General features: G+C 48.2%; 1 protein-coding gene across 1 annotated transcript in view; it reads left to right on the forward strand.

Annotated features, from left to right (window-relative positions):
* The first annotated feature begins 5916 nt into the window (after window positions 1-5916).
* Window positions 5917-19962, forward strand: part of SAMHD1 (SAM and HD domain containing deoxynucleoside triphosphate triphosphohydrolase 1) — a 28857-nt gene continuing 14811 nt past the window's right edge. Inside the window, exons 1-7 of the mRNA XM_041398228.1 lie at window positions 5917-8545; window positions 8626-8692; window positions 13541-13613; window positions 14926-15086; window positions 16756-16871; window positions 18339-18409; window positions 19176-19331. Of these exons, the coding sequence (XP_041254162.1) occupies window positions 8125-8545; window positions 8626-8692; window positions 13541-13613; window positions 14926-15086; window positions 16756-16871; window positions 18339-18409; window positions 19176-19331 (1065 nt within the window). The 5' untranslated portion in view covers window positions 5917-8124. The remainder of the gene's footprint in view (window positions 8546-8625; window positions 8693-13540; window positions 13614-14925; window positions 15087-16755; window positions 16872-18338; window positions 18410-19175; window positions 19332-19962) is intronic.

Raw genomic sequence — 19962 nt, forward strand, 5'->3', positions numbered from 1 at the left:
ACTGGAAGGGAGAGAGCCCTGCAGTGCCAGGTGATGTGCCCACAGAGGCAGGTGTGAGCAGCAGAGCTGAGCTGTGGGCTCCTGGTTACTCTCTGAGTACTGCAGGCATGAGGTCCAGGTGCTGGTCCTGGCTGCCTTCCTCCCAGATGTGTTTAAGAACCAGTCTTGGACAGGTTCAGGTCTGTACCAGCTGGTGTCATGCTGGTTTGTCACTCCAGGTAAGCATAAAGCTGGCATGAACTCAGCTTTTCAAATAACTCTCATTCATCTGCTCTACGAGGAAAAAAAGGCCAATTTGTGCAGATTCTGCTGTAATGACTTCTTTGTTTCCAGAGCTTTTGCTTTAAAAGACTAATCTGTAGTTCACAGAATCATGGAATATTCTAACTTGGAAGGGACCCACAAGGATCATCAAAGTCCAACTCCTTGCCCTGCACAGGACACCCCAAAAATCAGCATCATAGAATGGCTTGGTTTGGAGAGGACCTTCAAGACCTTCTCATTCCCCACCGTGTGCCTGGGGCTGTTGTCCAAGTGCTCCTGGAGCTCTGGCAGCCTTGAAGCCGTGCCCATTCCCTGGGGAGCCTGTTCAATGCCCCACCACCCTCGGGGGAAGAACCTTTCCCTGACAGCCAGCCTGACCCTCCCTGGCACAGCTCCGTTTCCTCGGTCCTGTCTCTGGTCACGGGGAGCAGAGATTGGAGCTGCAGATCTGATGAGGGCTGACCTCGGTCTCCTCCTGGCTGAACAAACCAAGGGACCTCATGGCCCCTCTGTGCCATTCACCATCTTTGTAGCCCTCGGTATGTGCTCTTTAATAGCTTTATATGCGCACCTGGAGGCACCCCAGACTGCCCCCAGGACTCGAGGTGAGGCCTCCCCAGTGCAGAGCAGAGCAGGACAGTCACCCCCTTGCTCGGCTGGCAATGCTGGGCCTGATGTCCCCCAGGACAGGCTGGCCCTTGGGGCTGCCAGGGCACTGCTGCCTCCTGTTCCACTTGCCCTCAGCTCAGACTTGCAGGTCTCTTTCTGTGCTGCTGCTCTCCAGCCTCTTGTTCCCCAGTCTGTCTGGACTCCCATGTGGTAATCACATATCCTCTGAACAGAGAGAGACAGCATTTTCCTGGGAAGTTGTGAGAAGCTGTGAGAAAGCTCAGAGAAAAGAATGAGAAACAATTCTTATCCACTTGCTGCACCTGTTGTTGTGCACATGTGGAATGTGTTATGCAGATTGTTTACCAAAGGGTGATTTCTTAATTGGACACTGGATGGTGTTTTGATTGATTGACCATTTAGGTCAAAGCTGTATTGGACTGCAAGGGTTACAAGCTTCTTAATAATATAGTATAGTATAGTATGGTAGAATAAAGCAATGGACCAGCCTTCTGCAATCATGGTGCCAATGCAAATTATTCCCCAACATGGACCGCTGCTATGACACTCCCAGGGATCTCCAGTCCCAGGTGCAGAAGCTGGCACTGTTCTTTGTTTAACTTCATGTGGTTGATGATTGCCTGGCTCTCTCTGTTCCTCCCTGATGTCCTTAGGTCTGAGCAGCAGGCCTCAGCCAGAGCTGACTTACAAGATGAATTCTGGGCACTATGTGACTAACACCATCAGTACTATTTAGCTAAAAACAGATGGCTGAGATGCTTATGCCAGCTGTTTAACACCAATCTGGCTGCTTTAGAAACTTTCACATAATCTTGTGTAGTTATCTGCAAGAAATGTATCATTTTAAGAAACTTTGCCAGCTGACATGAATAGAGGCTTGTTTGTAGAATATATTAGGGGAAAACCCTCCCAGCTGAGGCCTGGGCCTGGCCAAGTCCTGGCCCACCTGGTCAGGGAGTGTGCCATCAGATCCAGGAGTTTCTGCACTAAAAATACCAAGTCACTTTGACTTGCTCATTTGGGCCTATAAATCTGGATCCACTTTTGGGGCAAATTTGGAGTGCTCAGCCATGGTGGATGCATCACGTGGGATTTTCCCAGTTGCTGGGAAGGGTTCTCCAGGTCCTTGCTGTCCAGCGACTGTGGGCTCTGGATGATGGTGGAGTATTTAGGCAATTGGTGATGTATCTTTCTCAACCACTATCCTTTCTCCCATGTAGCAGTTATTAGGTGCATTACCTTGCTTATTTTTGCTTGTTGCTAAAGCCGTGTAGTTTTATTGAATGTATCGTTTTAATTTTTGTTACCTTAATATTCATAGTAAAATAAGACCATTCTTTCCATTGGTGTTGGTGTCCTTTAAATTGTCCCTGCCCATTGGCAGAACACTCCCATGTCACCAAGCTTGCTCACACTGACCATAATTTTTTTTTTGCCTTAGCTCCAGAGGAAGATCCCTGCTTGGCCAAGCTGGCCTTCTGTCTCGCCTCTTGACTTCCAGAAAGTGGGAATTGCCTGTTCTCATACCCTTAGTGCATGGTGCTTAAAAAATTACCAGCACTTAGGGACCCCAGCACCTTCAAAAGCATTTCCCTTGGGAACCTTACTGACTTAATTCCCTGCGTGGCCTGAACCCTGCTCTCCTCTTGGCCAGGGTGGAAGTTTTGCTGACACTTTTCCTCCTGTCATCAGAGACTTTAAACTTGATTGCTTTGTGGTCACTGTGGCCAAGATGGCCACCAATCACCACTCCCCTTACAGAACCCTCTCTGGTAGCAACAAATCATAGAGGGCACCTTTCCTGGCCAGCTCCCTTAGTACCTGTACCATGAAGTTGTTATCCAAGTGTTTTAGGAATTTTCTGGACTAGTTTGTGCAATCTGTGTGGTGTTCCCAGTTAACATCTGACACGTTGAAGTCAGACAAGGACAAGGGTGATGGATTAACACATGTTCCTCAGTGTCATGGTCCTGGCTGGGTGGCCCATTGTAGTCACCAGCCTTGTTTGCTTGTCCTTAATCTTACCCAAGGATTAGTTACCAGGCAAGGGAATGACGAGGGTTGTAGCTGTGAAAACCTGACTGGCTTTTGGTTTTTATCTTTGTGAACTTCCTTCTGCAGGTAACCATGCCAGCTTGGGGACAGCATCGTGTGCAGCCTGAACTCAGGAATTAGGCTCTTGTATTCCAGACTTGCAAACCATCCTGTCTGCCGGGGGGTAAGGGATTTCACCAGTTCTTCAAATGAAAATATCACCTTAATGCTCCTTGAAGCGGATTCAGAGCTTCCCTGTTTACTAGAGCTCAGCTTTCTAGAGAATCAAAAGGTTAACATCCCTACAGAGAACACCAAAAAGCTGCTAGCTCTTTGCATATAAGCACTTTGCATATATATGTTAATAATAGGTTGCCACATCCCAAATGTACTAAGGTGTGGCCTCAAGAAAAATTTGTGGTTAGACTGCAATTAACTCAGGGAATCGAAACTGATTTTCTCTTTATTTTCCCGTTAGGAATTACCCTTCTTGTATTGCTGTTTTGTGACTCATGAGGGGCTTTTGTTGATGTCTGAGGAGTGGTAGGAATTGAAACTGGGGACACAATACAAAGCCATGAAGAAACTGTAAATGTGTAAGCAGTGCTGGGATCTCAGATGAAAGAAGCGGAATGTGTCTGAAGGCCAAAAGACGCCAAGTAAACAGATTACTCAGTTTGATTGCTTTGACTACAGTAACCAAAGTTTGCAATAAGCACATAACTCATCTCCCAAGTAGCAGTTCTTAAAAAACTGGTGTCAGATGAACACAATGCCAAACTCCTAAAGCTTTTAAACTTCGAGTGATCAGAAGTGCACCGGAAGAAGGTGCATCAGAGGCAGGTCATGCTTGTGGCTCCCAGCCTGCCTGCAGCCTGGGCTCATGCTGCCCTGGCTCTGTCTGAGCCACAAGGCTGGACAGAGCTGATGGGCTCAGCGCTCACGTGCTGCCTCGTCCTGAAGGTCTGTACACCTGAGCAATGTGGAACATTTGGTTTAAGGGAGCCCACTTTCCCCTGCACGTGCTCCTGTGATCAAATTCTGCCTTTCAGCTGAGACACAAGGAACTTGGGCTGCAGCAGCTTTACTGCAAGCACCTTCTCTATCTTCACTTACATGTCATCCCTCATGATTCCCAGCCACAGAAAAACAGCTCTGCAAGGGTTTAGTCACACACATTTCAGCCAGTTAATGTGTAAATATGGGGCTCAAGCAGCTGAGCCTGTGGACCACACTGATGCAAGGTCACAGGTGGCTTTGCTGTGAACTTTTCAGTTCCTTGGTGGCAAGTTTGTAGCTCTGCTTCACGGAGTCTACCAAGAGAGAGTCAATCCAGTGGTGGATGCCCCAACCCTGGAAGTGTTTGAGACCAGGCTGGAAGGGGCTTTGAGCAACCTGGTCTAGAGGAGAGCTCTCCTGCCAGAGAAGGGTCCCACGGAGAGTCGGCCGAGTAATGACACTCACAACCAACGTGGCTACATGTTATCCCACTTTGTTCAGCAACTTGGGCATATTTATCCTTCCCTACACACAGTCTCATGCCACTAAGCTTAATGCTCACTGGGTAAATAGCTATATTCACACATACACGTTAATTACTGATTGGTTGTCACGCTATAAGAATCTTTAGCTAAGGTGTGCCAAATTAGCAGTTCCCACGACGTGCTTGGCATTTGGCTTCATCTTGGCACAATGCTCATTCTTCCTTGTTGTATCTCTTTGAGGCCAGTACATGGTCTCCAGAGTAACTCTGTAATCTGCAGGCCAGGGCTGTCCAATTCCCGCAGGAGAACATCATGGCCTTGTTCAGCCAAGAATCCTTCTACACCTGCTCATGGCAGGGGCAGGTGGAACGAGATAAGGTTTTAAGTCCCTCCAATCTCAGCCATGAACACCAGGATAAGTGTTACAGGAAACATGTAAAGTGAAAAAATAAAGAGCTCTTACACAGGAATAATTCCTTTTCAGCCTGAATTTGACCATGTGCTTTGAGTTTTGTTTGCCATTGCAGGGGGGCTTCTGGGCATAATTTTGATTTACGTGCCACGTTGCTCGAGCAGAGATGACCGGGTTTCCTGCAGCAGCAGGCGGGGATGGGGAGGCACTCAGGTAATCTCTATTGCACACAAACATGTCCAAAAATAACTTTTTCCTCCTTTCCCCTTTTTCATGTGTTTTGTTTCATTATGAAGGAATTTGTGCTATTCAGAACAACACCCTAGTGCAGTATTTTTTTTCTTTTTCTTCCTGCTACCCAGGAGTGAAACTAGTAATCCCTGTCCCCTTGCTGTGTCATGTGTTCATCTCATGTTGCAGAATCAGCAGTTTTTTGATCCAAGACAGATATCCTGTTATTTCAGGATAATTCTCCCTTGCTGTTTATTAGGCCACAAATGCAATGAGCTCCCTCTTAATTTTTTTTCTTTTCTCAGTAAGCTCTCCAGATGTATTGGGCCTGTAGACAGGATGTGTGTCCTTCAACTCCTTCCCCTCCCCAAAAAGCTTCTTTAGGTAAAGCTATATATAGGGCAGTTTTTGACTCTGCTTAGAAGTAAAGAATGGACTGGTGATCAATTATTCCTTAAAAGGCCGAGCACCAGTGACATTTGTGTGTCACTTGTGTAGGACAGAGGAAATGGAGAAGGTGGGATATAATTTTGTATGGTTGCATTCCTTAATGGGTCTGGCCTGATTTTGCCTCCTCATATTGCTTCCAAGAATAAAGTTTCCTCTAGAAGGGTGGGACTCAGCCAGTTTCATTTCAGTGCTGATGGATCAGCCATGAGGGGAAAAAGACTCTCAGCCAAATGAAAATCAGACAGGAAACATTACATGTACTTTGCTAACCAAAGCCAAGAAGTGAGAAAGCAGGATGCTTGTTTACAAGAGGAAATTACTGTAGCATGACAGCAGAACATGTGAGCTTTGCCCCTCAGAAACTGAGACCTCAAGGAAAAAATAAAGCACTTTTTATTACTAAGATGATGGGAGGTTTTTGCAGTTATTTTTTTCTCCCCTCTACACATCTGAAAGGGAGCAGGAAGTGGGGAGGAGGACGCAGCAACTCCAGATATGCATTGCATTGGCTCGTGGCTGGCTGCCAGGTCACTCAGCCACGCTCTCGCCTTCCCTCCGCAGGAGAGTGGGGAGAAAATACCACAAAACAGCTTTGAGATAGACAGGGAGCTCACTCACCAGCCACCATCATGGGCAAAAGACAGGAACTGAGGAAGATAAATTGATTTCCAGTTAAAAATAGAGTAGGATAATGAGACACAAACAAAACTGAAACCACCTTCTTCCCACTCAGCTCTTTTGCCTAAGCTCAAGTTCATGCTTGACTACCCTATCCCCTCTCTCTGCAAGTGTTGCAGGGGGATGGGGAAGGAGGATGGGGTCAGTCTGTAACGCCCCGTCCCTGCTGCAGCACGGGCTCTCCCCACAGCTGAAGTTCCTGCTGGGATCCTGCTCCTGTGTGGGCTCTCCATGGGCTGCAGCTTCCCTCAGGGCATATCCAATTGCTCCAGCGTGGGGCTCTCCATGGGCTGCAGGGTGGATCTGCCTCATCAAGCCTGCACCACGGGCTGCAGGGGAATGTCTGCTCCCACGCCCAGAGCACCTCCTCCCCCTCCTTCCCTGGCCTTGGCGCTTGCAGGGCTGTGGCTCTCACATCTTGCAGCTCCTCCCTCCCAGCTACAGCTGTGCCACAGTGGATTTGTCTTGGAGGCCTCTTGAGCCAGCTCTGCCCAACATAGGAACAGCTTCTGGTGTCAATGTACAGAGGCCACCACTGCCCTCCTTGCTCCCAAATGTGGCCAAGCACACCCAGCTCAGGTACGCATACTGCTCAGGGACAACGAGTAACCTTCCCCATGGGAGCCCATGCAGCATCCCAGCGAGCACAGCACGTGCCAGGCATCACAGAACTGCTGCCTCACACAGGGAGCCTGAGGGTGTCCAGGGGTCTGGGATGTCCCCGTCGGTGCTGGTGATGGCAGGGGAGCTGTCGGAACCCAGGACATTCCTCTGACTGCCCTGCAGGACTCGAGACCCTGGCAAGGGGATCAGAGACCTTGGCACAGAGTCAAAGACACCTGTGCCTTCGATTTTAGCCCATGGAAAAAACTACCAACTTTGTGTGAAGATTTACAAGCCACAAGAGTTTGAGTAGAATGATAGTTAATTTGTCACAGGGTGAAAAAGCAGAATTTTGGGGGTTTTAGAATGGGGGTTCAAGAGACAAGATGGAGGAATCTGGGCGTGTCCTGTCCTTCTTCTTCTTCTTCCCCTCCATCTTCTGCTGTGATGGTGACACTTCTTGACTGGTTTAGAGTAGAGAGAGACTGTCTAACACAAGCGATAGGTATTGGAAAATTATTGTAAATAAAGTACACGTAGTTTTTAGTACAAAAAGTTAACACCGCCCCAAGGGCGGTCAGTGTGCCATGAACAGACCTGCCAGACAGACCTCAGCAGGTCAGAGAAAGAATGTTATAGATAAGGGAAAATAAACAACCTTGAAAAGCAGAACCGACGAATCTCGACGACTTCTTCTGTCGTGGGGCTGGGAGAAAAAAGACTTTCTACTACCTCGGGGTCATCTCAACCTCAGAATCCCGGCATGGAGCGACAGGCCTTTCCGAAGGAGGAGTGTCTGGCACGTCCTTAGTCCCTGGGGCTGCTGGGAGCAGCGAGTGGGCTCCTCCAGAAGCTGTGCTGGTGAGAGTATCCCGTCCAGCGGGCACCACGTGCAGCTGCGTGTGGCAGACAGCTCTGACAAGGCTGCGGGCTGGACCAAGGCAGCAGATTCTGACAGCCTTGCTCTGTGCGGTCTGTAATGGGGAGCCAAAGTTTTAGGCCCCTTCTGCGGCCTTCGTGGCACTCAGAGGCCTTGGGGAGCTGAGCTGTTTTCATGAATATTGGAAAATTACATGAGAACAGAATACGTAAAAAACAGCCCATGTGTGTCTGCCTGGGATGGCTGTGGTGTCCTTTACCGCGGCTGGAAGCAACGGGGCACCTGGCAGCTGCGGTGGGGCTGTTTCCACGGCCCATGATGTCTTGGGAACCAGATCTTGAACGAGTTCGGATTCAGCAGTGTTGTATGAAGGCAGCGGTGCTGAAGCATCACTTCTTTTGGGAGCACCACGTGGCAGCGAGCACCACTGGTGTTCGCGATGATGCCTGGGATTTGGGATGATGACCGGGCAGTGCCGGAGCAGGGTTCCAGGTAGTCCACGTGAATCCCCTAGAGCAGGGTCGCCGCGGCGAACACGCACCGGCGGGCCCCAGAGGGGACCCTGCCGCCCTGTGGGGTGCGGCTCCTCCCGGGGCTGCGGCCCCTCAGAGCCCCCCGGCCGGGCCGGCCGCCATGACCAGGCGCGGCTGAGGGGCCGCGACGTCACTGCGCGCCGGACCCCCGGGCGGGTGGCGCCTGCGCGGTGGCGGTGCGGGATGGGGAGCCCGGCGGGCGCTCCCGCCAAGCGCGCGCGGTGCGAGGGGCCCCGCGGCCCCGGCATCGACCGCAGCGACCCGCGGCTGTGGGACACCGAGCGGCTCTGCCAGCACCTCGCCCGCTGCGGCGTGGGCGATCCCAGCCTGCTGCGCCGCTTCCGAGGTACGGCGGGCCGGGGCCGGAGCCGGGGCCGTGGTCGTGTGGCCCGGGCGCTGGTGCTGACGCTTCTCTTGCTCCCGCAGAGAGCGGAGTCACCGGGAGGATGCTGCTGGACCTGCCGGCCTGCGCCCCCGAGCTCGTCCGCGTCTGGTGAGCGCCGCCCGCGGGGAAAGGGGCCCAGGCCCGGGAGCTGCGGCGGGCGGGCCGTGCCCGCACGGAGCGGTGCACGCTCGGCCCGGCCCGGCCCGGCTCGGCGCGGCTCTAGGCCGCGGCCGCCCCAAACGCCTCGAGCGGAACTGTGCGGGGCGAGCGCCCGGGAACGGGCTCCACGGATGGGGCTGATCCCGGACCTCGGAGCAGTCCCCGTTTCCTGCTGATCCCAGCACAGCCATGGCGCGGACGCTTGCTGCTCAAATAACCATGAGAAGCAAAAAACCTCGATCCTTTAGAAAGGTTTAGTGAAAATCCCCTGGGTAGCGCAGTGAGCTTTGGAACACAAGAGTGAGCTGGGAGATGCTGGGAACACAAGAGTGAGCTCCACGGGTTCTGACAGGAACTTACTTTTCTGCCTGAAGTTGCTGCTGCTCCGCCTCCAGGAAGGACAGCGGCCCCGATGTTTGACAGAGCAGGAGGTGCTGCTCGGGAGAGGCTGACTGTCGCCCTTGGAGAAATCCAGGGCAGCCGTGCAGCAGCTGCCGGCACTTGGCTCTCTGTTGTGGCGACAGGAGCGTGGACTGCTGTGGAAAAAGAAGTGTTGTAGTGTGTTCTGGCAGGATAGGGGCCTGCGGGTGAATGGCCGAGTCCTTGCTGCCCTGAGTGTCCAGAGCAGGCAGTCTGGCTGGTAGTGGTCACCTGCACAAACACAGGGACACTGGATGCTGTTCAGGTGTGTAAAGGGTTGTTCCCAGCAGTGAGGGATGACTGGGCCCAAAACCCTTTTATCTTTCTGGTGGTGAATATATTTTCTTGCTTTTCTGGAACAGCAGAGAGTATGAATCTGTCCTGCTATTCTGTGTGTTGGAAAGGCCCCTTTGCCCCTTCTCTGCCCCACTGGGGATCCTCTTTTGCTCCCCTCTGGTGAGATGTGAGCCTGCTTGCTCCACCACATACTTCCTGGTGGTTTTTAATCTTGTAATGTCTTTTCTTTACTCCTTTGTTAACCTTGTTTATACTGTTTCCTTCCAATTTGTCTCAAACCCCACGTGCTGGCTCCAGCTGTTTGCTGGTGTTGTGGCTGGTGGCCCTGAGGTAGGCTGGGCTGTGGAATCTGGCAGGTGCACACAAGTGCAGAGCTGTGCTTTCTGCTGAGGGTTAGAGCACTTTGCTGCTGGCTCCTTGGCTGAAGGCTCGTCTGAGCTCATGCTGTGCTGAGGGTGAAGGGCTCTTCTGCTGTTTTTTGAGACATCTGTGTACAAAGGGGGAGTGGGAAAGGGCGGGTGCGTGGGCATGAGTATTAGAGGACAATAAAAAGCTGGTGTGTCGCAGCGGGACCAGGCAGAAGTGCTGTGCTTTGGACAAGGTAAGACGTGCTGGAGTCATTACGGTATTTTTGATTTCTCTTTTTGTGGAAGAGGGGTTTAACTGCTGCGGTTTGAAGTGTGCAGATAGAAATGCTGTGATGTCGTGAAGGCAGCTGAAGGCTTTGTTTCTTGCTGAAATACCAGGTAATTGCCTGACTGAAATGACAAGCTGGTGTCTGGCTTTATTTAGGATTTGCCAGGAGGCTGGTTGCTTCTAGCAGGGAAGGAGCATCGGGTGTCCGGGACACATTGGACATGTGCAGCCAGTCTGGGGAGTCAGAGACTGTCTGTCAGTGCTGAACTTGGGCAGCAGGATGGGGTAGCCAGGAGTCCCTCAGCATGGGATACAGGTGATGGGGGCCCAGGGCTGTGGAGAGCTCTCAGGTGATGTGGAGAGCAAATGGGGATGGGTTTACAGGTGGCTTGTGGGTTTTCTTTGTATAAGATATTAACTTTGTATAAGTTTCCTTCTGTGAGATCTGACATCTTGTTTCTATTAAGCTGAAACTGTTGAGAGTTGGAGGAGAAATTGCTCAAGCATTCCATTTTTTGTAAACATCTCTAAACAATTCTTTTGCTGCCCACTGCACACTGTCCTGCAGTAAGTTTGATCATTTCTCTGTGCCATTTCTCTGTGACAGGCATGTCTTTAGTTCCCCAGGTTCCTGGATGTTCAGAGGGGAGACCTTGGGCCACTGGTGCCTGGAGGCAGCTCTCTGAGTTTTCATGTGTTCTCATGTTGCTGGCAGTGGATGTTTTGTGTGGTGTGCTGAACACAAATGATGAGTGGGGCTGTCTGGCTGACCTCTTCAGGCACAGGAAAGGGATTTTCTCGTCCTTGTGACCTGTGGCATGAAGGAGGGTGTGGACAAAGCAGGGAGGGGAGTGGATGAGGAAGTGCCAGTTGTCACCATTTCCAAGCAGCCATCAGTAATGCTGATTTGACTGTTGGGGGAAATCTGCCTGCAGATCCCTGGAAAACTACAATTTCCTATGTTAGCAGGATTTGTCTTGCTTGGGAGGGTCTGGCCGTGTAGACTTCAGGTGAAGAATGCCCTGCAGCTGTTTTCTATCTGAAGGAGGATGAAGAGCAGGGAAGGTGGGGCATCCAGGCAATTGGTCACACCAGTATCCAGCATGCAGGATCTAACCTTTCCCCAATTCTCCTCCCCATCCCACCAGAGTAGTGAGTGGCTGTGTGGGACTGAGTTCCTGTCTGGGGTTAATCCACAACAATCCTTCTTGGAGCTCAGTGTGGGGCACAAAGGGTTGCCAGATGACAGATCTGAACAGAGCATATTAAAATACAAATAGTGTGGCCAGCAGAACTAAGGAAGTGATTCTTCCCTTGTGCTGCTTGGGCCACACCTTGAGTGTTGTGTCCAGTTCTGGGCCCCCTGATTTAGGAAGGATGTTGAGATGCTGGAGCGTGTCCAGAGAAGGGCAACAAGGCTGGTGAAGGGTCTGGAACTCGAGCCTTATTAGGAGTGGCTGAGGGAGCTGGGGTTGTTTAACCTGGAGAAGAGGAGGCTCACGGGAGACCTTACTACTGTCTACAGCTCCCTAAGAGGAGGTACCTTCTCCCAGGCAGGACAAGAGGACACAATCTTAAGGTGCACCAGTGTGAGTTTTAGCTAGAGATTAGGAAAAAATCCTTAACAGAAGGGGTGATTGGGCATTGGGATGGGCTGCCCAGGAGGGAGGTGGAGGAGTCATGATCCATGGAGATATTTAAAAAAAGACTGGGTGTGTCACTTAGTGCCATGGTTTGGTTGATAAGGTGATGTTAGGTCATAGGTTGGATTTGATGATATCAAAGGTGTTTTCCAACCTGGTTAATTCTGTGATTCTGTGTGAAAAATAAGTTGTTAAAAGCATTCATTATATTAGTTTAATAGCTGCTGGTGGCAATGTTGATTTCTTTGCCCTCAGAGTTGTATCATGGAACACATGCTGCTCTGGGCATCACCAAGGGAGTTTTTCATCTTAGGATTGTGGAATGGTTTGGGTTGACCTTATTGATATCTCATTTAGATCCCTGCCACAGAAAGGGACACCTTCTGCTATCGCAGGCTGCTCCAAGCCCTGTCCAACCTGGCCTTGGTCACTTCCAGGGATGGGGTTCCCAGCTGCTCTGGGCAACCTGTGCCAGGACCTCACCACCCTCACAGGGAACAATTTTTTCCTAATACCCAATCTAACCCTGCCCTCTGTCAGTTTGAAGCCATTGTCCTGACAGTGTCTGCCCTTATAAGAAGTCCCTCTCCCTCCTTTGTGTAGCTCTCCTGAAGGTGTTGGAGGGCTTCAGTGAGGTCTCCGTGCAGACTTCCCTTCTCCAGGCTGAACAGCCCCAGCTCTCTCAGCCTGTCTGCTTAGGAGAGGTGCTCCAGCACTGCCTTGTTGCAGTCTGAGCAGCAGCTACAGCCCAACAGCTCCCTGTCAGGGAAAGCAATACCAAAGTGGTTGAGAGGAACAGTACTCACCAGCAGCTCAAACATCACATGCCTTTAATATTTTAGGGATTGTGAATTATTAAATTATTCAGATGAGAATATGTAGTGCATCAAGCAGTATTTTTCCTAATAGTTGACACTTTATAGTCTTATTTTCTGTTAAATCTTATGTTGAAAGGCTGATATCAAACTGATCTTTTCTTTGGAGAAAAAGTATTTTCTCATGGTAGTGTTTGCTGTCATAGTGAGACTGAAACCATTTAGCTCAAGGGCAAGGCTTGCAGAGTTAGTAAAAGTAGGTGTGATAGGGCATATTATCTCTCTCTCTCCAGACTTGTCCCACCTGTGTTCTTAGACTGCTGTGGCTACAGCAGCATACCTGCACTGGAAGTTTAGGTGTGTGTTGTGAAGGGGACCTTTAATAATTTATTAAAAATGACAGCAAAATGTCTTTGCAAAATAGAAAAATCAATCTCAACAAAACTAGAACATGTTTTAAACTGCAGTGGTTTTGCTGCTGGAGTTGAAATTAATTTATGTAAAATTCAAGTTAATTTGACAACATTAAACTTTTAATAGACAGTTGACTAATTACAAGAAATTTTTATAAAAATAATTTGTTGGGACTCTGACATTTTAGTTTAAGGAAGTTTTGCATCCTTAAAAAATGTCAGTTATGGGAAAGCAACATGAAGCTGAATCAGTTTAAAGGACTCCAGGTGTGGCTTACACAGTTTTTTTCATCAGTTTCTTGGTGGTTTTATTTCTCAGTTCTGTGTAAGTGGGAGAAGCACTTACACAGCTCCACAGACTTGTTCTGTAGCTATTTGCTTCCTTCCTTCTAGACTTGATTTTAGAAGGATAAATGCTTTCAGTATTTTTCTGAAAAAGTTGCAGTTGCAGTCTTCTTCCATCAAGGAACATCAAAGTAATGTGAACTTCCATGAGTAATTGCATATGTACTGCAAATTGTAAAGGGACATGCATTGCAGACTTTGCTCTCAGTGTCTCCTTTTCCTTCCTAGCTGCCCAGCTGAGCGACTGGAAGTGCTGGCGTGCCTGACACAGATGCAGCAGCAGCACATGGAGGTGATGAAGGTAACCCATGCTATGGGGACTCCATGGCCAGGTCCTGCCCCAAGCCCTGCATGGGGCTCTGCTCCCCCTCTCTGCCTCCCCACTCTTGGCTTGCTGCTGCCAGCTGCTGCCTTTCCTTTGCCCAGCAAACTCTGGGCCCTTGGTAGTGCTGGTGTGTGAAAAACCACAGTAACTAGAAGAAATACTGGAATCATCATGTGGAAGCTTTTAGTGGGCACCTGCAGGTTGTGAGGGATTAAATGAGCAGAAGACCTGTTTGACGTGTGTTGGAGAAGCTCCCTTTCACATCCCACTGTGTAGAGCCTCCCCTTGGTTTATTTTATTAGTTTTTCCCCAGGCCTGAGTTAACAGACTCCTCCTTGCTTTCACTGTTTCCTGTGTCCAGCTGTTTCTGTTTCCAGCTGTGTCCAGCTGTGTGTTGCTTTAACCGGGGCCAGGGCTGTGCACGTTCTGTAGTAGTCTGCATATCTGCTAGAGCCCTCCCAGCTCAGTGACCAAGGACAGAGAGCACAGGAAAACCTTATTTGCCTCAGTATTTTACCAAGATATGTGTGTGATGGAATGGTTTTACCTGCAGTTTAACAGCAAAGATCAAAGATTAAATGTTTACCTTCTCTACCTGAGTCCCTGTAGTTACCGAGATGTCTCTAAAAATATGTGCTTATCAGGAAGTGCTTATTTCATATTTTGGTCATCTTGGGGGTTTATATTTTGTTTTAAGAAAAAAGTAACAATCATAATTTCCACCCAACAATATTGCATTTGATTTTGAAAGCATGAACAGTATCAGGCCAAACACTTTTATTGGATATCTCAGACGTGCATTGCAGTATGCTCCTTTAATTGGAATAGGAGTAATAAAATCAGCAGTTTTCACACATGTTAAGTTTTGGAAATGCGCAGTTGGAGATAACATTTTTAGGCATTTTGACTTCCCTTGCTATGTGAAATAGGCAGTTTTATCTTTCTGGTGTCAAGTTTTAGTAGTTCTCCAAGATAAATTTGGTTGTACAGAGAGGTTGAGGGTGCCCCCTGCCTGGAAGTGTTCAAGGTCAGATTGGACAGGGCTTGGAGCAATCTAGTGAAAGCTGTCCCAGCCCCTGGTAGTATGTTGGAACAAGGTGATCTTTAATGTCCCTTCCAACCTCAACCATCCTGTGATTCTGTGATAGATCTTGATATAGGGTTGGCAGGATATGTCTGTTTTACAGAAGATGAACAGTCTCTCCCACCAAATACCTGACCCACCACATACCTTGATACCTGTTTCTTTTCAAAGTCAAATTTTAATTTTTTTTTCTTGCTTCTGTAGGTTTTTAATGATCCTATTCATGGGCACATAGAGTTGCATCCCCTGCTTGTTCGTATCATCGACACCCCTGAGTTCCAGCGCCTGCGGTACATCAAGCAGCTGGGTGGCACGTACTTTGTTTTTCCGGGAGCCTCTCACAACCGCTTTGAGCACTCCCTGGGGTAAGGTGGTGGTTCTGATGCATCTCTGGCATCTAGATATCCCTGAGTTTGGTTCTGTTGCTGTGGAGTGCCAGCCAAGGGGCACTGATGTCTGAGCATTGGTGAAAACTGCTGGGAGGGCGTTTCTGGTCTCAAATGTTCCTGGATATCCCATATGACTGTGGGCTGTTCCCTTGAATTTCTTTTAGTAAAGACAGATAAACAAACCAAGGTGGATCAATGTTAGATTTCCTTCCCCACCCTTTATTATTCTAAGAATAATGTTAGCTAAAAACTGTATGTGCTTTATGTTCCCCAGTCAAAATACAGGTTTTGAAGAATAAACTTAGTAAGTGTACCAGGGCTACTCTTATGATCTGCCAGACAGCTGTAATCCCCACACATCATCCAGCACAGCCAAAATTAATTTGATCTGTAACGTTTGCCTTTGTAGGTAAATGTGCTTCATGCAATCCCTGGCAGGTTGTCAGGCTGATAGCTGTCATTCCATTAAGCAGAAATGTGATGGACTCAAGGATTCGTAGAGTGTTTCTAGGTCATTCACACTCCTCAGGAAAGCTGATGAATGACAAATTTGAGCTTGTTTTAAGGGTATATCTCAAGGGGCACTGAAATTAAGCTTGTAAGCGCTTTTTATTCAGGTGATCTGGTCAGCCTAAAGTTGCTTTTCTTGGTGCTGAAATATTGTGGAGTAAATCTTACTTATGATGAGATTCAAATGGCTCTTGGCAAAAGGGTGAGATGAATGAGGCAGCCTGGATTGATTGTATCAGGTAAACCAAAAAGACAGAAATGTGGTTGAATATAAACAAAGTTTTCACAACAGAAGTCTGAAAACTTCAGTTCTGTCAGCAGTTTTTCTTTTGAACACTTATATTGATCTATCAAGTTAAATTTAGGACATTTGTTCTCCACTTGTATATAATTTCAAAGATTTCTGCAGTGTTACAAATAGAAGAACTGAGCTTTGTGTGCTTATTGGTCTAGTAAAAAGCCATCAAACAGTGAAATTTGGACTAATGAAACGTATTACCTCGTCATAGAAAGCCTTGTCTTGCTTTAAGCTGTTCTGAAAGGGGAGCTGTTGAGGCAAGTAGAAAAAGAGGTTTGTGCAGAGGTTGTAACAAACAGTTTATGGGACTATATGCTATATATTTTCTCCTGCTGGTTTTGTGCCCGTTCAATTAAATCAAATCTCAAATCTAAAATGAATGAGAAGAAGAGAAATAATTGTCGTGAGCTATTAATAAAGCAGCAGTTTGTACCATATGCTTTGGTGACTGTTGTCACCTTTGCAGTTTGCCCTGACTGGATTCAGTGTAAGCTGAGGCACTTTAAGATTCTCACTGTCAGTAGTGCACTGCTGTTCCTTTACAGCTTCTGTGGGGTTGTGTGTTATGAAATACTGCAGAGTGCTGTAGAGTCTCTCTGTTTTGGGCATGGTATCCATTTGGGCATGGTATCCCATGCTTTTTTGCTTTCAGAGGACTAAAACTCTACTACAGGAAGCATTTTGGGATTCTCTCCCACATTAGTGTTTGGGTATTCTTTGCATGCTGCCCCTCAGATAAGGACTGTGACTTAATGGAGCAAAACGGAGTAGGGGGGCTTCTCTTTTTCTGTTCATCCTAAACCAATGCTATATTTCTTTCTTTTCCTCCTGCAACAGGGTTGGCTACCTTGCAGGATGTCTGGTTCGTACACTGAAGGAGAGACAACCAGAACTGGGTATAACCCAGCGAGACATCCTTTGTGTAGAAATTGCTGGCCTTTGTCATGATTTGGGTAAGGAACAACTGAGATGGATTGTTGCTCTTGGAAAGCTAACCAGGATGAAAGGCTGGCTGTGAGGTCAGAATATGTGAGCTGTTTTGGGTTGCTCAGTGCATGGCCATATTCCAGAACAGTTTTACCTGTTCTGTTTGGTCTGGAGTACATCTGTGGAGACAGTTCCACCTGAATCTGTAGCCACTCTTAGCTAGTGTTTTGTCCTGTGCCCAAGTGGTGCTTAGAGTTCTGCCCTCAGTGGCTGAAGTGTCCACTTCCTTCTGTGATTTCTCCAGGTCTCTAAACATTTCAGAATGAAAATTAGTGTTCCTTTCCAAAACTGTAACATTTATTTCATAACTACGTCTTTTCGTCAGAGCTGACACAGAGTAATTTAATATTCTCAGCGTTGCTGCACTACTTGTCTGTGGTGTAGGTGCTGGAGCTGGCTGTTAAGTGCAGTAGTACTTGAAGTATCTTAGGAAGGTGTACTCGTTACACCTGAGTCTTCCTCACAGATGATGGGGAAGGAATTACCTGGACGGTTGCGCTCGGAGCGGTGTTTCAGGCTCGATGTCCAGGTGGAGCCCTGTGTGGGGGCTGGCACTGTTGGATATCTGTCAGTGATGGGGACAGTGGGATCAATGCACCCTTGGGCAGTTTGCGAACAGCACTGAGTTGTGTGATGGGGTCACATGCTGGAGGGAAGGGATGGGGCATCCAGAGGGGCCAGGACAGGCTGGAGGGGCAGGGAGTGGATTGAGAGCAGCACCCTGGGGGTGTTGGTGCGTAAGACAAGACCAGAGGCAGCCCAGAACCCCCCATGTTCTGGGCTGATCCCAGCATGGGCAGAGGTGGAGGGGGATTCTGCCCCTCTGCCTTGCTCAGGTGACACCCCACCTGCAGAGCTGCCACCAGCCCTGCACTCCACCATAAGGATGGGGTGCTACTTATGCACCCCATAATTGCCCCAAGGCCTTGGAGATACACCAAGGGCTGGCACCAGGCTGGGAGGGCTGGAGTGCTCAGCCTGGAGGAAAGGAGGCTGCAGGGCAGCCTTAAATCACATAAAAGGGATTCTAGCAGAGCTCAGAGGGACTTTGGACAAGGGCTTGGAGTGACAGGACAAGAAGGAATGGCTTTCCACGGGCAGAGGGCAGGGTTAGATGAGATATTGGGGAGAAATTCTTCCCTATGAGAGTGGGGAAGCACAGGTTGCCCAGAGAAGTGTGGCCACCCTATTCCTGGAAGTGTCCAAGGCCAGGTTGGACAGGGCTTGGAGCAGCCTGGGATAGTGGAAGGTGTCCCTGCCCATGGCAGAGGTCTGAATGAGGTGATCTTTAATGTTCCAACCCAAACCAGTCTAAGACTCTATGATTTGTCAAGAAAATTCAAATACAGGAGAATTTACATCCTAAGCTCGCTCAAGAAATTTTTGCTGACAACTGTGTCTCAGACTAAACCTGTGTAATATTTATATTTAAGGTCATGGGCCATTTTCACACATGTTTGATGGAAGATTTATTCCACTCACTCGTCCAGATTTGAATTGGAAGGTAGGCTTTTCACTATTAAAGTAAAAAGACAAACCTGAGATTTTTAGAGGCAGAATAATTAATCTTTAAAGAGTTCCATTGCTTGTGAGGCTGTAGTGGTAGTGTAGTGCCATCTGGCCTTACCTTATTGCATCATTCTGATGGCTTAATTGAAAACCAGAATGTTGTTTTCTAATCTTGTGATGATGTCCTTGTTAGGTCTGCACTGATCATTTTGGTCAGCATTGTGCCTTAAAATGTGTATTGAGAGCTTTCTGCAGAATACGTTTTACATTTCAAAAATACCAACTGGCAGCTTCCTTTCCAGTATGTTTAGTCCAAAGGCAGGATATTCAGTAGTGTTTAGAATTCAAACTTTCCAAAATTTTGAACAGAGTTTCAACAGTTGTTTGCTGTGAATGAAGTGCAACACAGTCCTTTCAGGCCTCTCTCTGCTAGTAATTTCTTAGCAAAATCAGATGAGTAATCTTTGACACAGCAAAACTGATATTTTGTCTTTTAGCATTGTAACTGCCTTGCTGCTGTTTGTCAACACACAGAATTAACAGCTCTCTGCTGAAGAGTGTGTTTCTGGACTCTGTAGACCAGGTGATTTCCTCTTCTGTTTAATTGAAAATGACTAGGAAAGCACCCAGCTGCTGCACTTCACACCAGCCTGCCCATGTGCCCTGCTAGGCAGTGCTGATGGCTTGGAGTAAAGCTGTGACTCTGCAGGAAAGATGCTTAAACTATGTAATAAAATATTTGGATGGGTTTTTTTTCACAGCATGAAACTTCTTCTGTTCAAATGTTTGAGCACTTGATCACTTCCAATAAACTAGAAGAAGTCATGAAGGCCAATGGTCTTGTCCTGGAAGAAGATATGTTGTTCATCAAGGAGCAAATAGGAGGGCCTGTAGATGAAGCTGCCTGTGTGAAGTCGGTGAGTCAGTGTGTTGCTCCTGTGGGAATCCCAAGAAGCGTCTTTATTTCGCTGAAAGAACAGATAATTTTGGCTTCTGCTGTGTTACTTCTACTTCTGTGGAGTTCTGGGAATCTTGTCACAACTGATGCTGGAGGGGTATTGTATTTATTTCTTACAGTGCTGCTGATGTGTTAATGTGCTTACAGTTCCCTGAGAATTCTTACCCAAAAGCTTCCAGATCGGAGGAAAGCTGTAGAAAGTTACTTGTATTTAGGGAACCTAACTGGTGACTAAGATCCACTCAAGGGTACTGAAAGAGTTGGAAGAAGTGCTCACCAAGGTATTTTTCATCATTTACCTGCAGTCCTGGGTGGTCCCAGTTGACTGGAAATCAGCAAATGTGACTCCATGAACAAGGGTCAGAAGGATGATCCAGGGAACTACAGAGCTGTCAGCCTGACCTTGGTGCTAGGGAAGGTCATGAAGCAGATCATCCTGAATGCCATCATGTAGCACGTAGGGGACAGGCAGGGGACCAGGCCCAGCCAGCCTGGGTTTAGGAAATGCAGGTCATGTTCAGCTGGAAGGCAGGAAGGCTGTACAGAGGGATCTGGACAAGTTGGATCAATGTGCCCCATTGTGTGAGGTT

This window comes from Onychostruthus taczanowskii, unplaced genomic scaffold (genome assembly GCF_017590055.1).
Source record: "Onychostruthus taczanowskii isolate IOZ18803 unplaced genomic scaffold, ASM1759005v1 scaffold142, whole genome shotgun sequence".
Taxonomy (NCBI): Eukaryota; Metazoa; Chordata; class Aves; order Passeriformes; family Passeridae; genus Onychostruthus; species Onychostruthus taczanowskii.